General features: G+C 37.4%; 1 protein-coding gene across 1 annotated transcript in view; it reads left to right on the plus strand.

The window, feature by feature from the left end:
- Window positions 1-17,852, plus strand: part of DOK6 (docking protein 6) — a 240,545-nt gene that overhangs the window by 190,835 nt on the left and 31,858 nt on the right. Inside the window, exon 7 of the mRNA XM_061364653.1 lies at window positions 4,320-4,437. Within this exon, the coding sequence (XP_061220637.1) occupies window positions 4,320-4,437 (118 nt within the window). The remainder of the gene's footprint in view (window positions 1-4,319; window positions 4,438-17,852) is intronic.

Genomic DNA, 17,852 nt, shown 5'->3' on the forward strand with positions numbered 1-17,852 from the left:
AAGCTCCAAATGAAGCCGATTCATTGGCTGGAGCAGCCAGAATATCTCTACATTGCTCTGAGCATTTATTTTAGGTGCTGGCAACTGACTGGGTGTGTTGGGATGGAATGATGCCCCCCTCCCCCAGCATATCTAGTTTACGAGCAAAGGTTCATTATGAACAAAGTTTATGCGGAATTTATAACCAGAAAGTAATTATTAGTAACACACCACCAAAATGAAAAACATTCTCATTGGACTTGCATAGGAATATATCCTGGATCCAGTTTTCAGCATCCTCATAGAAGTTCTGAATCAAGGAACAATCTAATTATTAGACATCAGGAACTTACAAGAAAATATGAAAGTGGGTCAATGAAGAGACAGAATTCAAAATAACAAGTTGGAAGAAAATGTTTGCAATGGAAAAATCATATTCAACAAGAACCTGGGCAAAACACTGTGCTAAAGAAGAAATAATCAGCTTCATAGTACTGGATGGGAACAGCTTTTTGAAGGATAGATCTATGTGTCATAGCACATAAGTCAAACATGGGACAAAGGCAACTGCTTTTATAAAAAAAGGCACATGACACTTTTTTCCTGTTCATTACTGAAAACTTATTAAAACAAGCACACAAACTTCTTTCATCCTGCTTGCTCTCTAACTGAGCTGCCTGATAGCTGAGCTGGTGCTTCAGCTGATGCTACCCTCTTAGATTGTGTGATTCTTTAGTAATTTTTCACTGCGGATACACCAGTGAAAAGAGTCTGTGCTATTCCACTGTAAGCTAATGGACACTTGAGAAATTATATACGTTTTTTGACCCCTCTTCCTTTTCAAGGCATAACATGCAAAGCAACCTTATTTTGAATTATAAAGAAATTAAAAATCTGAATAGTGATATTTAATTCATATTTCCATACTACAATTCTTATTAATCTTATGTGACCTAGTTCTTTTGTTGTGTTTCAGAAGAATGTGAAATGGGCTGGGTTTTGTGGTTTTGGGGTTTTATCCATAATAAACTAAACTATTTTCAGAACATATCTGTAAAAAAACCTCTTTGTTGCAGGCTAAAAAATTGAATGAACTGTATATTGTTCAGTTCTTTTCCCAGGGCAAATGTTTTTTCTGTCACCTTCAGCATTTTGACTTTTTTAATGCAAAAGGAAAATGAGAGAATAATATGTTCAACAGATCAAAGATCAGAACCCTAGTACATGTAACAGGCTCCATTCTTGGAATTGTATTCATTATTGATATCAGAGTGACAAATCTATTTAAGTCAATGGAGATAGCCTGTGGGAATTAAAAGGAAATTTAGCCCTAAGCCTTGTCTCACAAAAGAACAATAATGAAAAATATGGGGAACTACTTACAGTAGTAGCACATTAATAGATTTATATTTTTATTTCTATTTTAAACAACTAGTCCTCAAGACTTATAAAGTTATTACTAACAATGCAAAGGCTTTGTATGAGTTAATATTTTTATTTTGGGTTTGGATACAGGAAACCAATGTAATGTTCACTGTGTGAAAGTTATCAAAGAAACACTGGAGGAAACTGGGGGAAACCTAAGTACTAGGTACATCATGTCAGATAACAAAAATGCTTCAGTTATGGACTTTTTATTCACGCAAAAAAAAATCCTTGAGTTAATGTGATTTTGATATATGCATTTCTACTTGTCTTTTTACCCAAGTTCTAATTACATTATCAATTTTCTCCCTCTTAAACTGGGGAAAAAAGTCTGGATTATGTTTTTGCATTTCCTAACATCTAATCAGATTTGAGAAATATTGGTAGCAAAATCATTCTAGATGCATGTTTTATTTAATGTTAATATATTATATATGTTAATGTATTATATATATTTAGTCAGGTATAATGCTTTTACTTTTCTCTATATTTCCATACCTAGCGATAAGGTCAGTTCATAGATGCAAGACTGCAAAAAAACCCTCAGTGAATTCATAGAGTGGTTTGGATTAGAAGGGACCTTTAAAGGTCATCTAGTCCAGCCCCCACCACAGGCAGGGACAGGTTGCCCCATCCATCCTGACCTTGAATGTTTTCAGGGATGGGGCATCTACTACTTCTCTGAACAACCTCTTCTACTGTTTCATCAGTCATTATAATAAATTTCTTTGTTTTACCTATTCTGTATATAGCTTTAGTTTAAAATCATTGCCCCTCATCCTATTGCTACAGGCCCTGCTAAAAGCTTGCCCCCAAGTTTCTTATAAGCCCCCTTTAGGTACTGAAACACTGCAAGAATATCTTCCCAGAGCCTTTGCTTTTCCAGGTTAAGCAACCCCAACTCCCTCAGCCTGTCTTCATAGAGAGGTGTTCTGGCCCTCTGATCATCTTTGTAACCCTCCTCTGGAAACATTCCAACAGGTCCATGTCCTTCCTGTACAGAGAACTCCAGAGCTGGATGCAGTATCCCAGGTGGAGGTCTCACCAGAGCAGAGTAGAGGGGGAGAATTGCCTCAATTTAATTCCCAGATCAAACCAGGCAGGAACTAATCATCTCAGACCGGGAATAATGATATAACTTTAACCACCAGATCAGTCCATGGATTTAGCTTTGATATAATTAACCACACTCACAGTGGTTCCCTTTGCTAGATTTTTATTTATTTTTTTTCAGAATGCATTCCAATAGAAAATACTGCCTATTGACTTAAAACTGTAATTTACCTTTTCAGTAAATAAATTATTAATGAGTCATTTGTGTATTGAAGTTACATGATATTATTTTTATTACTCAACAAAGTTACCCTTGTTTCCTTTAATATACTAACATGGTAAGATAACTTAGAAGTTTTATCACCCTAATCTCCACAGTAAAGGAAATTCTCTGCATCAATAAACTTTAAATCCTCAAGTCTCCCTAAAAGTAGCATTCCTGTGTTTAGAATTTGGAACCTTTTTAATGAAGGAAATGTTTCTGCAAGCTCTTCACTTCATATGGAATAGCTTCCAGTAATGATCTACATCACTGACAAATTAAATGAGAAGAGACATTAACTGTATACAGGAAGTAATTCTGATTACAGTTCTTAAGAAAACAATGCAAGTATTACAGCAGATTGATCTAAAGCAAAATATCTGCCACACATCAGTGGGTGTTAGTATTCAAAAATGAAATATAGCTCTTTGGGTGGATACTGTCTCTAAAAGTTAGGAGATTTTCATTACAAAATAACATGACTTTGTACACATAAAAATGGCTTTTTTTAATATGGCATCATGATCCTTAATGGGGAATCCCTAGGACTCAATCATTAGTCTGAGGTAAAGGATCCAGACCTTAAATACCTTCTGTTCTATAGCTGAGCTCTGAAAATGTGGGTTTTTTAGTCACACCCTTTCAGAGTATCACCCTCACCATCCTGGTGCCTTTCCTGATCTTAAGAGGTTTTCCACTCTAAATCTGCAGACATAACTAATCCTTCATTGTTGATCCTTCCAGAGATCCCCTGAAGAAATGATGCCCCACAGAATCATTGCAATTTGTTAGATACCACTATTTTTATGTATTTTATCTTCTGTAATGCCAGTGATACAAAAAAAATGCATTCTCTTTTCTTCTAGGCAGAAAAAAAAAAGTTGTACAGATACATCCAAAGAGATTGTCAGGATGCACAGTCCTCCATCCTTCTTTTTTTCTATAGCTTAACCTAGTCTTTCACTCTCGTCCATAGTCCATTGGAGACAGAGCTCTCTACTAAATTTACATTCCTTCTGTCAGGTTTCTGTGCCACAGCTCTTGCACAAATGGACACTTAGAATGCAATTCACAGTTTCAGTTACACAAAGTCCCCTAGACTGGGCAAATTTGCTCTTGAGGCTATATCCTGCTCCTGGTGATGAGATGCCTCCACTTTAGTGGATGATTAGAGGATTAATGACTCTTCATTGTTAATTCTCTGCTGGTTGTCTCAGATTCTCTCTTAGACTCTTTCTGGGTATTCAATCCAATATGGGGGTTAAATGGCCAAAAAGAAATGTGGTTGTAGAGGGATTTAAGATTTCAGGCATATGTTATTCTGTCATTATCATAAAGAAAATAACAAAATCCTGAAAGCAACAAGAATAGCTGCAGATAAATAGCAATATATTTCTATCCCTTAATATTAACCTGTGCTAATGAGCCTATATACCTAAATACATTTTTTCAGCCTTTTCCTGAGCATTCACAGTGCTAATGCTTATAACACAGCTTACATAACATCTTCATAACAACATCCGTTCAATTTACAGTTTTGAGAATTTCTGTCAAGTATGGTTATGTGTGATCTTCCATTAATATTTGCTTTGGTTTTTAGCTCCAGACCAGTCTGTCTGAACCAATGACATTATCCAAGTCGATCTCACTTCCTCGTAGTGCGTATTGGCATCATATCACCCGGCAGAACAGCGTTGGAGAAATCTACAGTTTACAAGGCAAGTTCTTTATACGCAAATGCCATGTCCATTAGCTTCTTTCCATTTGACCAGAATTCATGCAAATTGCTTTTTATTTGCACTGGTTGTTTTGTCTCAATTTCATTTTATCAATTGTCAGGAACCTCAGCAGGTTTCCCAAATTTACATAAAACTGGTTTCTTTTAGTCATTTTGTAAAGTAATGGTGAAAATAATTCCCAGAATCACCACATAAAGCTGGGTAGACAATTTGGCTCAATGTAGCTTCTCAGCAGCTAATGAATGTCAGGTTGTTTTAGTATTTTCTTCCAATAAGTTTGTGTATGTATTTGAGCAACCTCAGGGTGCCCAATTAAATCTACATAAAGTGGCTATAACTTGCAAGATTAACCGAAATAATTCTAGGAATAAGAGCTATTCTTGGTGAATTTGCTTGGGATTAATATATAAGAATTGTTGATTTGACTAACTTTCAGTTCTTCTCTATACATATCATGCTTTTGTGCTTCCAGTTCTTTTCACCTGTTTAGATTCTAAGATACTTGTTTAAGACTTTAAATGCTATAGTTAATATAATTTGGTGATGATGGTGATGATTCACTGGGCTTAAGGTGAAAGTGATTTGTACCTTTTAGAAAACTGAAATCATTGCTACATTTAAAATGTAGACCTCAGTTAATTGTGTTATGTTCACTTTTAAAAATAACAACCTATCATAAACATGTTGCTTTGTATTACTTGAAAGGAGCTTAAGGATTTCATTTCACTTCACTTTTAATAATGTTTTCATAAGCAATTTCATTTAGATAGGAAGTTAGAAACTGCTCACAAATAAGAATACCCAATGCAAGAAAACACAGTACATATTTTCATTAAAATAAGCAAAATGCAGTATCAAAATGAAAGACATAAAATGTTTTGTTTTGTAAACTATCACGTAAATTAAAATCAGCAGGGGAGCTGTGAATTCAATGGGTGACTCATTAAAGGGTACAACATGTGTTTCCCATCATTCCCCATACAGTAAAGATAAAGTTCATTTCTAATCATGGTTATAGTCTTACAGTTAAATACCAGTAATGGAAAAAAGAAAATAACCATCCATTAGTTGTTGTTGAAAAAAGCTGTTCTTCAGATCACTTTAAAAATATTCATCATATGACTGGTACTTCTTCATGATCACAATAAAAAAGAAAAAAAAAAGTTTATTTGTAAAGATGTTAGAGTTCCTCTCCTTATGATCTTGATAGGTCTTGCCTGTGGCAGAAAAGTAGTAAATGTTTTATGATATACATGAAGATAAATACATGGAATGTTGTTCATTTTCACAATCTTTTGTTTCATATAAATGGCCTTTGCCATAAGGGAAAGCAAAACTTGCTATATCAAGTAATAGTTTGTTATGTACACCAACTGGCTTTGCAGGGTGCAACATATTGGAAGTGTATTATTAAAAATGCAAGAATTTTGCTTTTTAGAAGTATGCAGATTTTATTAATGAGACAAATAAACATTTCAGAACATAAGATTTTCATTTCTCTTACATGTACTATGATGACTGAAACCTGATAAAAGTTGTTGACTTCAGGAGAGACTATTTATTTTTATCAGTGGTCTAAGAAATGCATCCAGAGGACAATTTTGTCTCCCTGTGGTTGCAAACCTTTTACAAGCAAGAGTATTCATGATATGTGATGAAGATCTCTTTGAACCTTGCTGCTGCAATGACTAATTAAATGCAGTGTATTTGTACAGAATCTGAAAGGAGAGCAAAGTACACCTTTTCCTCCTAATACCTGTTCATACAGATAGTCTACACAGCAGATATCTACCAGTTGTCAAAGCATCAGTCCACAGCATGCTTCAAGATGTGGGTGGGAGGTAGGTAGTGAGGGAGCAGGTTGCAAGCAACCTTCAACCCTCATATTAGTACAGCAGCCAGATGACAGGAGCTGTTGCAGATGAAAAAATCATTTACTACCACTGTGAGCTTGAAAAGGTGAATTATACTTTCAGAAAGGATATGTTTTCTTTAGGGAATAATCACAGAATCATAGAATCATAAATAGTTTGAGTTAGGAAGGGACCTTGCAGATCATCTAATTCCAACCCCCTTGCCATGGGCAGGGACACCTTCCAATAGACCAGGTTTCTCAAAGCCCCATCTAACTTGGCCTTGGGGTAGGGGCAGCTACAACTTCCTCTGGGCAGTCTGTTCCAGTGCCTCGCCACCTTCACAGTAAAGAACTTCTTCATATTATCTAATGTAAGTATACCTACTTTCAGATTATTTGTCAAACGCATGTCTGCACTTTATGTGTATTTATGACAAGGCTTTTCATAGTCAAGAAACAAACTTGAAAATTCTACACATTCTTTTGAATATCTCACAAACTCTAAAATTAAATAACTAGAGTGGACTCTACCTATCTATTTTAAGATTACTATCAATATCAGTAGAGTAACACCCTAACTCCCTTTTAAGTATACTGTAAAAGTGTTTCCATAGTGGCAATTATTTCAAATTTGCAGTCTGAAGTGACTAGAATTGAATTAATAACAGCTGGTGATGTATAAGGAGAAATGAATATGTGCACATGCTACCTTAGATAAACTGGCTCTTCGGGAGTTATTTAGCAGTCAAACTTAACTTAATTAGTAGTGTGAGTTGATCTGATAATGAATATGCTGTAGAGTGAGAAAGTAGGGGCCTTTGTGGTTTGCATTTTTCTGTTTTTAAAGACTACATTTCACATGGGAAATGGCAATTCAGTAAATGACTGTTGGGTTTATCATCCTCCATTTGCTCGTGAAAACACTTATGTGTAAAGACCTGAAAAGATTAAAACACAGAACAACAGTGGTAAAGAAACACAAATTGCACAAAATATCCTAAAATGAGGTGGACTGGCTTCTCTTTTTATACAACTTTTCTTCCATTTGTGTCTTCCTTGCACTCTTTCAGTTCTTGGTCACTCTGCCAACATAAAAATAGTAGTTTGTCTAATTAATATTGTCAGTAGGAATAACTTGGTGGGTGGGAGCACATCACTACATGTATTCACTTCAGATTTTGCAGATGGTGCTGCAGGTCTTACAGTTTCCATCTGTGATCTGCAGCCACTGTAGAGGTTGTGGTGTGGGGCCTCATTAGCTGACACAGCGACCTTTCAGAGCTGTGCATTGCCTCTCCTCTTTATCCAATGGGACATCAGGCATGTGGCAAGCCCCACTAATGCATAATAAAAAGAAAAGGGAAATCGCTGCCATGACAGAAACTGGGACAAAGTTTTTAAGGCATCAGGTTAAATTGCAGTCTAAACTTCTGTGTTGAAGTGATTGCACTTAAAATCCCAGCTGATACCCATGGCATTATAAATCAGTGCCTCTTTCTAAAGTGTGCAAATCAATAATCCCTATCTTGCCTTTTACTGCAGTTAAGAAATGAAAAAAAAAAAAAAATCCTTACTGATTTTTAATTATAAATAGTCTAAGTAACAGGGAAAATTATATATAATTTATTCTTATAAAATATTTTTTAAAAATTTATTATTCCTAAAATATATATATACACACCATTTTGTACATGCATGAGTAAGACTTAAATGCGTTGTACATTTTCTTTAATAATAGCTCTGTAAAGTATTCAAGCCCAACATAACATTCATTTCTATGCTATGCTCTTTTATACATCAGGATTTACAAAAACACAAAAATTGCAAGAGTAACTTTGTGAACTGAAATCATTGCTCAGAAGGAGAAAAATACAAGAGCCATGTAAGCATGGAAAAAAAAAAAAAAAAAAGAAACTCTATGTACCTCAGTCCTCAGCTCATTGTCTGTAGATACTTCCTGGCATAAGATTTAGCACTTTTTCACAAGATACTAAATATTGACAAACAAAGTACATGTCTTTTTAAACAGCCCAAGGTAACGGATAGCATTAATACATGACATTTCCTTAGATTTCCTTTTGAGAGTTTATATTTGCTTAGGACAAAAAAGGGATTACAGACTGAATATTCAGCTAGCTGAAATCTAGTGTTGTAGTCTTTTCTCTAGGGAATTTGGATAGTACAAATTTTACACACAGTCAATTTGTGTATTATTAAGAGAATAAGGACAAATAAAATTCTGGTATGGAAACCTGCATTAGCTTTTTATATTGTAGTTATTAAAATCCCTGAGGAAATTATGTTCAAAAATATCTAATTACAGTCTGGCCTTTCTCCAAGAAATTCAAAATTAAGAATTGCTTTCAATCACCCCAGTTGTATTTGAGTCTGGTTTGTATTCCTTATTTAGACTTTGTTTTTGTGATCCATATGTAAAGGGATGAACACCTACCCACCTAAGCAAGCCCATTCTTTTTTTTTTGAGTATTCACATGAAGCAATGTGTTTGTATCAGAATTCCATGACTAACATCTTACACGTTGTTTGTAATTACAACCAAAACTAGACTGAAATAAAAACTGGTCTCGATGACGTCTGTAGGAATTTTGCTTTTGATATACAATTATAATTTGTATTTCACACTAAAAATGCAAGAACCATAAATCTGCTTTTGCAAATCAAAACACAGGGAAACTCTGGCTCATCTTTGGCCTCAGTGAGCAAGCCTGCATTGCCATTTGTCTTTTGGCCTTGTTAGGTGGGAGCTCATCATTCCTTCCTTTTTTAATATATTTTAAGTAGAATAACATGTAGTGTTAACCTGTCCAGCGGAAAGGTTTTGCATGTACAAGGGAGACAGTTGTATGATTTCACCCAGCTACATAAGTTTCCGGCCTTTTTAAAGTACAAGTTCTGATATATCATTAAAAAAAATGAGGGAATATTTGAGTTGCTAAATATTTAGAAGGGTCTGAATCATCCTGTTCGACCCCCCTAAGCTAATCCTGCAGGAATTTCCAGTGTGAGCTTCTGCATTTCTCTGCAAATTAAATATGTAAAATGAATTGGAGGACGTTTGTCATTTTGGCATTTCCATTGTTTGTTCATATGCCCAGCAATAGAGTACAGAATCCATTTCCCCATCTAATCTTGATGCCAGAATAATGTGAATGGCATAAAATGTTAGAATATATCTGTTACATAAACCTGATCACTCAGTAATGTTTCACTAAGCGTCTACCAGCAGCTAAAGCTGAAATGCTTTATAGCCTGCCACCTTCTCATTTCCTTTGCTGAATCTCATCAGGACTTTCACATTAGTAAATGGAGCCTATAAAATTTGAAGTATGAATAAAGGACACCTGAAACACGATACTTACTGAGTAGAAACTACATTATATAAAATGGCTGTATTATGTGGCTTCTCAAGTCTTATAGAGTAGATTCAATTCTTTTCTTTTAAGCTTTGAAATTCTGTGCAAAATAGTGTATCACTAGACTGATTTTTAAATGGCATATTGGAAATGAGAAGTGTCTTACTCAGAAACTAGTAAAGAAGAACCTCATTTTGTTCAACAGTGATTGCTATAGCTAATTAAGAGCATTACTGACAAGCTCTGAAGAGTATCTTGACAGCTTCCCTTTCATTCTGATAAATGATTGCTGAGGTAAGATGTTCTTACAGTTATGAGCCAGGAAAAATAGAGGGAGGGGAGCCAAAAAGATTGATAAAGCATATTCTGCTGTCAAATTCAGAAGTTCTGATTTCATTTAAGCCCTATAGTGTGATGCCCTTTTTCTCAAAAGATGATCCTCTGGTGAGATCACTTGCCAATGAGGTTATTCTTTGCTAGACCAGAAAGTGTAGAAGTCTCTGTAGTCTCCAGTTACAACTCAAAACCCAAACAGTGTAAGAACAGCAGTTAAATATTGGCTGGTTGCCTCCTCTCCCCTCCAAAACCCAACAAATATAAGTTCTTCGATGCAAACTACACAAATATCTTTTTATGTCTTAACTTAATGACTTCATGAATATGTGATGACACTAACTTCTCACTAACTGTTAGTGTGAGAAGCAAATCAGCCTTTGCCCCTAGCTTAACTGAACCGAAACAAGGAATCTTTACCCTCAGTTAAGACTAATTATAGTTACGCTACAGTCATTTGATTTCCCTTCTGTATCATAAAATTCAAGGTCCTGCATTGTATCATGGCAGCAGTAGTTAATTGTAGTGTAGTGGGAGAACAGGCGTAACCAGCTCCATGGATGCTAACTGTCAGCTGGTATGGGATTGTCTGAACAAGAAAGGTTTGCTATGTTATACCAAAAAGAAAATGGAAATACTTTCAAAAGTCAGTTTTGTGAAAAATGTTGGGTTTTTTTCTATTAAATCATTTCACCATTATGACTATCTTATTTTGTGTTAGAATCAAGAATACTCTCAATTCAGGTTTGTATTTTTAAATTAAATATTTCTATGTGACTAACCAGATTTTTTAATCAACTTATTACTCAATGTCATGGATGATTATACCCCCTTTAAAACAACTTGGGGCAGGGGAAGCCTACATACTGTGAAATAAATAAATAAGTCATACAATCATAGAATAGTTTGGGCAGGAAGGGCCCCTCAAAGGTCATCTAAACCAACCCCACTATGATAAGCAGAGACATTTTCAGCTAGACCAGGTTGCTTAGAACCCCATGAATACCTAGGTAAGACTGATGTATTTTCTTTCTATTTTGCAGAAAATGTTTGTACTCCTATATTCTTTCAATGATTAATTATTTTTAAAGAAAGTAAAACTTATTGAAATTGACACTTAGAATCCTAGAATAGTTAGGGTTGCAAAGGACCTTAAGATCATCAAGTTCCAACCCCCCTGCCATAGGCAGCAACACCTCGCTCTAAACCATATCACCCAAGGCCTCGTCCAACCTGCCCTTGAACACTGCCAGGGATGAAGCATTCACAACCTCCCTGGGCAACCTGTTCCAGTGCCTCACCACCCTAACAGGAAAGAATTTCCTCCTTATAACCAATCTAAACTTCCCCTGTTTAAGTTTTAACCCATTACCCCTTGTCCTATCACTACAGTGCCTAATGAAGAGTCCATCCCCAGCATCCCTATATTCTCCCTTCAGATACTGCAAGGCTGCTATGAGGTCTCCACGCAGCCTTCTCTTCTCCAGGCTGAACAGTCCCAACTTTCTCAGCCGATCTTCATATGGGAGATGCTCCAGTCCCCTGATCATTCTCGTGGCCCTCCTCTGGACTTGTTCCAACACTTCCATGTCCTTTTTATGAGGAAACCAGAACTGTACACAATACTCCAAGGGAGGTCTCATGAGAGCAGAATAAAGGGGCAGGATCACCTCCTTCGACCTGCTGTCACACTTCCTTTCATGCAGCCCAGGATACGGTTGGCTTTCTGGGCTGCGAGCACACACTGCCGGCTCATGTTCATTTTCTCATTGACCAGCACCCGCAAGTCCTTCTCCACAGGGCTGCTCTGAATCTCTTCTCTGCCCAGCCTGTAGCTGTGCCTGGGATTGCTCTGACCCAGGTGTAGGACCGTGCACTTGGCATGGTTAAACTTCATGAGGTTGGCATCAGCCCACCTCACAGGCGTGTCAAGGTCCCTCTGGATGGCATTCCTTCCCTGCAGCGCATCAACCGAACCACACAGCTTGGTGTCATTGGCAAACTTCCTGAGGGCACACTCAATCCCACTGTCCATGTCAGCAATGAAGATGTTAAACAAGACCGATCCCAACACTGATACCTGAGGGACACCACTACAGGTCTCCAGCTGGACATTGAGCCATTGACCACAACTCTTTGTGTGCAGCCATCCAGCCCGTTCTTTTCCCACCGAGTGGTCCATTCATCAAATTGATGTCTCTCCAATTTAGAGACAAGAATGTCGTGTGGGACAGTGTCAAACGCTTTACACAAATCCAGGTAGATGACATCAACTGCTCTACAGCTGTCCATCAGTTCTGTAGCCCCATCAAAAAAGGCCACCAGATTGGTCGGGCAGGATTTCCCCTTAGTGGAGCCATGCTGGCTGTCACCAAGCACCTTGTTGATTTTCATGTGCCTTAGCATGCCTTCCAGGAGAATCCGCTCCAAGATTTTGCCAGGCACAGAGATGAGACTTACTGGTCTGTAATTCCCTGGGTCATCCATTTTCCCCTTCTTGAAAATGGGGGTTACATTTCCCTTTTTCCAGTTGTCGGGAACTTCACCTGACTGCCATGATTTTTCAAATATGATGGCCAGTGGCTTAGCATCTTCATTTGCCAGCTCCTTCAGGACCCGCGGATGGATTTCATCAGGACCCATGGACTTGTGCACGTTCAGATTTTTAAGTTGGTCTTGAACCAATTCCTCTCCTACAGTGTGCCCAAGGTCTTCATTCTCACAGTCCCTGCGTCTGCATTCCAAGACTTGGGTGGTGCGGTCAGAGCCTTTGCTAGAGAAGACCGAGGCAAAGAAGTCATTCAGAACCTCAGCCTTCTCCAAATCCTGTGTAGCTACTTCACCCGAGAACTTCCTGAGGGGGCCTGCGTTTTCCCTAATCTGTTTTTTATTTGCTATGTACCTGTAGAATCCCTTCCTGTTATCCCTAATATCCCTAGCCAAGTTTAATTCTAACTGGGCCTTAGCTTTCCCGACCTGCTCCCTAGCTTCCCGAACAACATCCTTGTACTCTTCCCAGGCCGCCTGTCCTTGCTTCCACTTTCTATAAGGCTCTTTTTTCATTTGAATTTTCCTCAGGAGCTCCTTGTCCATCCAAGGAGGTCTCCTGGCCCTCCTGCTGTACTTCCTTCTGGTTGGAATGCAACACTCCTGAGCTTGTAGCAGGTGATCCTTGAAGACCAACCAAGATTCTTGAGCCCCCCTGCCCTCTAGGGCTATATCCCATGGAACCTTACTAAGCAGGTTCCTGAAGAGGCCAAAGTCTGCTCTCTTGAAGTCTAGGGCAGTGAGCTTGCTGCACGCTCTTCTCAGTGTCCTGAGGATCTCAAATTCAACCATCTCAAAGTCACTGTATCCAAGGCTGCCCTTCAGTGCCACATTTCCACCGAGCCCTTCCCTGTTGGTGAGCACAAGGTCAACCGTGGCACCTCTCCTTGTCGGTTCCTCTATTACTTGCAGAAGGAAGTTGTCTTCCACACAATCGAGGAACCTCCTGGATTGCTTATGCTGGGCCGTACCATTGCTCCAACAGATGTCAGGGTGTGTTCACCATTTTTTTTAATAATCTACAATGTAAGTTTTTTAAATAATCTATGTAATGGGAAGAGTGAGGGGATTTTAATGTACCAGCTTTGCCAACCGTAATGGGGAAAGAAGCCAAGCACAAGGATTTCAACTAATTGATGGTGTTCTTCTTTAAGTGGAAAACAGAACCAACCCCAAACACTCTCTAATGTTTATGACATAAAATGGGATCATATAAATCTATATTTAACTGCTTGTCTGAAATGACTTAATATTGGCCTACCTGCCTGTTGATTGTTATGAAGTTTAAAATACATTTGTTATGGAAATAATATTGTAAGATCTCGAATACATTAATCTTAAATTTCTGTAAGGCTGTCTTTTATGTGTATCTCACTTTACTAATACGCATTGATATTATGGTGACAATATTTGTGGCACAGGCCATACAGTCAGTTGTTAGTACAGGCCTATGTATTTTTATGGTAAGACCAATTTAATCACAATGGACACCCTACTCAGTATGCTCAGTTTAATCAAGCCATGATAATATATTTTATAACTTCACTCTGAATTTCAGCTGTGCAGAACTGGTTAAGAAATTATAGTATTATTCAGCAGAGATTTAAAAAAAATGCTAAGAAAAACCCCTTAGAATAGCTTCCATTCTCTGTATGTTCAAAAAAGCCTTTTCATTGTGGTGAATTCTTATATTCTGCCAACTTTTTACTTCCTCAAAATGGTACATTGTAAGAAACTAAGATAAATTTCACAGAAGAACTGTGAATAACAATGGGAATTTCCTCCCAATGTAGAGTTAACAAGTTTTCAACAAAGTGAACGTTTTTCATCTTTTCCAAAACTAAAGTCTGCCAACTCCTTGCAGTTCCATGTTTGAATGTTAGAAGTTTGCTTTTTAGCTGCTGGATACTTGTTTATCCTTCAGAATCCTTTGAAGATGCCTTTTTGGTAAGGACTTTAATCAAAGGTTCATTGTCTTGAGTTTAAGAGCAAATTAAATACTCTCTTATAAAGCTGCATAGAAGAAAGAAAAATGCGGTACCAGACTGGGAGATAAGTGAGAAAGTACTTTGTTGAAACTGGAGTTGTACACTTTGGAATTTACATTATAAATATCAAAGGTTCTGTACTTCCCTACCTCTAACAAAAGATGTCCACATGAGGATTCAGTGCAGAGTGAAAAAGCAGTGTACTGGAAAGCCATACCTATCCTAACTGCAGAGAGAACTGAGGTCCTAAGTAGGATGAGGCTTTTCACTGTTCAGTCTTAATTGGACAGTGAGGATAAAATGAAAGGATCCTTATTACTTTCTTTAATAACTCTAATATTTAAGTTATTTTAACTAGGCCAAGTTTACATGCTGATGGACTATAGTATATTTATTTTCTTTGACCTGGTACTGCATGTGACATAATGTGGCATGAGTGGTTGCATTCCCAGAAGCATCCTGCCTCCTCCCATGTGCAATAATGCCATCCCTTATCCCAGCCCAAGGAAATGATGGAAAACCAGCAGCCTGCATGAGGAGGCACAGCTTATCACCCTGTGCTGGTGGGGCTGTTCTGCTCAGGATGTGTTGACTGAGAAACTAAGGATGCATTTTGTCTCTGCCTCTTGTCCTGCTTGTACTTTCATCCTCACTTAGGGTAGGAGGCAGGGTCTTGTCCAGTCTACCTCTGTCACTGGGGATCATCCCTGGTGGGGACTTCTACTGCCAGTAATGAGTCTCCTTTTTATTCTGCAAACTCTGTTGAGCTCTGTATAGTCACCTCAGGCTGTTCCCAGAGCTACTTGATATGAGCTGAACTAGGTGCAACTTACAGTTCACTATCATCATGCACTTAAAGCAAAGCATCTACTTTATTAATAAATACTTAGCTGAGAATTAGCTAATTGTGCATAAGTGTTTTCAACCTACAGAAAATACATGGCTAGTTAGTTATAGCTATACCACTGTTTTTAACTTTTCTGAAATAAAATTAAATATAATTTTGATCAGTTGTTTGGTTTCAGCTTTCAAGAAGAATACTACTCTTCCCCTGGCTTTGAACATTGCTTATTGTTTTCTGATTACATTACTTCAGCATTTAAATGCTGTTGCCTTTATTCTTTTCACACTATACCTACATAAAATTGTCATTGTATGGCTCTTCTTCATGGAAATTAGTGAAAACTGCATGAAGCAAGTTTTCATTTTTAACTCATTTTGCCATATTTCCATTGTCATGAAAATGAGTGATTGGCATCGCTCACAGAATCACCATCAGAGATATTAGCAAAAGTTATTTTAATAGACATTTATAAAAGTGTGATCCAACAGGATTTGATAGCAAGGTTCATTCTACTACATACAAAAGGAAATTGGCTTTGGCTACTTTTTTCTTTATCCACTGTTGTTGTTATACTGTTCCAGGATGTCTCAGCATGTTTGCAGGGCTGCTGTTTGTGAGATGACATTCCTATCATCACCAAACATTTGATGTCACAAGCATTTTATGATAGATAACCTGTTCTGGGAAAGGAAATGGAAATGTATTTCATTCAGTCTTGTCAACAGTCTCATTATTTGCCATTCACCAGAGCGGGTATTTAATTCTGAGAAATAGCTTGTCAGTTTTTCATCCCTTTCATGCCTCATAAAAACACTTCCCTCTGATCAAATATGTGCATTTTGTTTTAAGTGTCAATCTGTTTGTCAAGAGTCTTGTTTTTCTCCTAACTGTCCCTCTGTATTAACTAAGACAACCCATTCTTAACAAATGAATGGGGTAAAGGGGTTGGGGGAACAGGGCCAGAGCCAGCAAATACTGAATATTATCTGTAATGGTGATTTTTCAATCCTAATATACACTGGTTTGTATGCAAAAGTAATGTCTTTTGACTCTCTAGTGAGTAGGTCTCTTCTCAATGCCTGTGGCTGCAAAATTCTTGTAACTTCTATACCATAGATCTTCTGTTCATCTAGTGTGATGAAGACCATAGATCTTCTGTTCATCAGTGTAAGAATGAGAAAAAGGGGATTTTTTTCTTGAATTTAATTGCTCCATCTTACACTCATGCTTTGGACTAGCACCAAGGTATCTTGAGACTGAAGAAATATAAAGGGCTCAAGACACCTCTTTACACGCTGTTATTACCTTAGTTGTACTTAAAACCTTGTATTGAGCTGTAGGAATGAGCCATAAATTTTGCACTGGTGTTTATTGTGTAATAAAATACAGAGAGGGATACAATTTATGCTGTTATCTTAAAGATGTGACTGATTGTTTTTTTGCTTATGCTGAAGTATATGAGGAATGTTGCCAGGGACATGAATATTAATGCTAGTGTATAACTACTATAAAAAGGGAGAATGTACAGAAAATTTGAATGGTGTCATTGCTATGAATATAAGATTCTTATTCATTTTGATTAAGTGTTCAATACCATGCACAATGTAAAAGAAAACCTTCATAAATAGACAAGAAAGAGAAGTTAATTTGTTGTTAAGGCACTGGTCTTCAGCTGTTGCAAGTCATCCTTGCTCATGAAAAAAAAAAAAAAGAAACGATTCTGCTGACCTAGACAAGATGAAAATCTTTCCCTATAACTCATGTCTACAGATCACTGTAGCGTAAACGGGTCTCCCACTTCTGAGCATTTCTTCAGTGGCCCATGTAATTATGTAGAGTCATTTTGGTGGAAGTTAATCTTTATCCTGATAGTCATAGATTTCTGTTAGATTTTTTCATTATAATGTAGTTGCATCTTATATGATAAAATATCTGCACATTTGCATTGGACTTACAAGTCATCTACATGAAAGTAAATTCTTTTTCTTATTTTTCACACTGGTGTGTTAGACAAAACAAAAATAAACTGAGAATATCATTGTAACTGTGGAAATGGTTTTATAAAACCTTCTTACTACCATCACATAGCATGAAATTGTCCCAACGCATATACAGTTGCAGTGTAGGTTAATACCTAGAGAATAGGTCCATACTGTTGAACTGTCAGTAAAGCAATATTCAGCCTCAACAGTAGGGGAATGATGATGCCCTTATCTCCCTGAAAACAGCCCTTAGTCAGTGGGAGCTCTGAAGCCAAACCCTGTGAGTTGCTGCTTCAAAGTATTTTTTATCCAGAAGTGATAGACAGAATTAGCTTTGAACCCTGGTTTTGCTGACCTTGGAGGAGTAAATTACCTTACTCTTAGAGGCAGTATGATTCACTGTCTGGCTGTTTGCAGAGCATTTGCAGTTTTCACCTGGCTGGGGAAGAAACACTGAAATTCGACAGCTAT

This window comes from Neopsephotus bourkii, unplaced genomic scaffold (assembly GCF_033783945.1).
Source record: "Neopsephotus bourkii isolate Nb327-2 ecotype Australia unplaced genomic scaffold, CSIRO-AGI_Nbou_v1 NB_1248, whole genome shotgun sequence".
In the NCBI taxonomy this organism is placed as follows: domain Eukaryota; kingdom Metazoa; phylum Chordata; class Aves; order Psittaciformes; family Psittacidae; genus Neopsephotus; species Neopsephotus bourkii.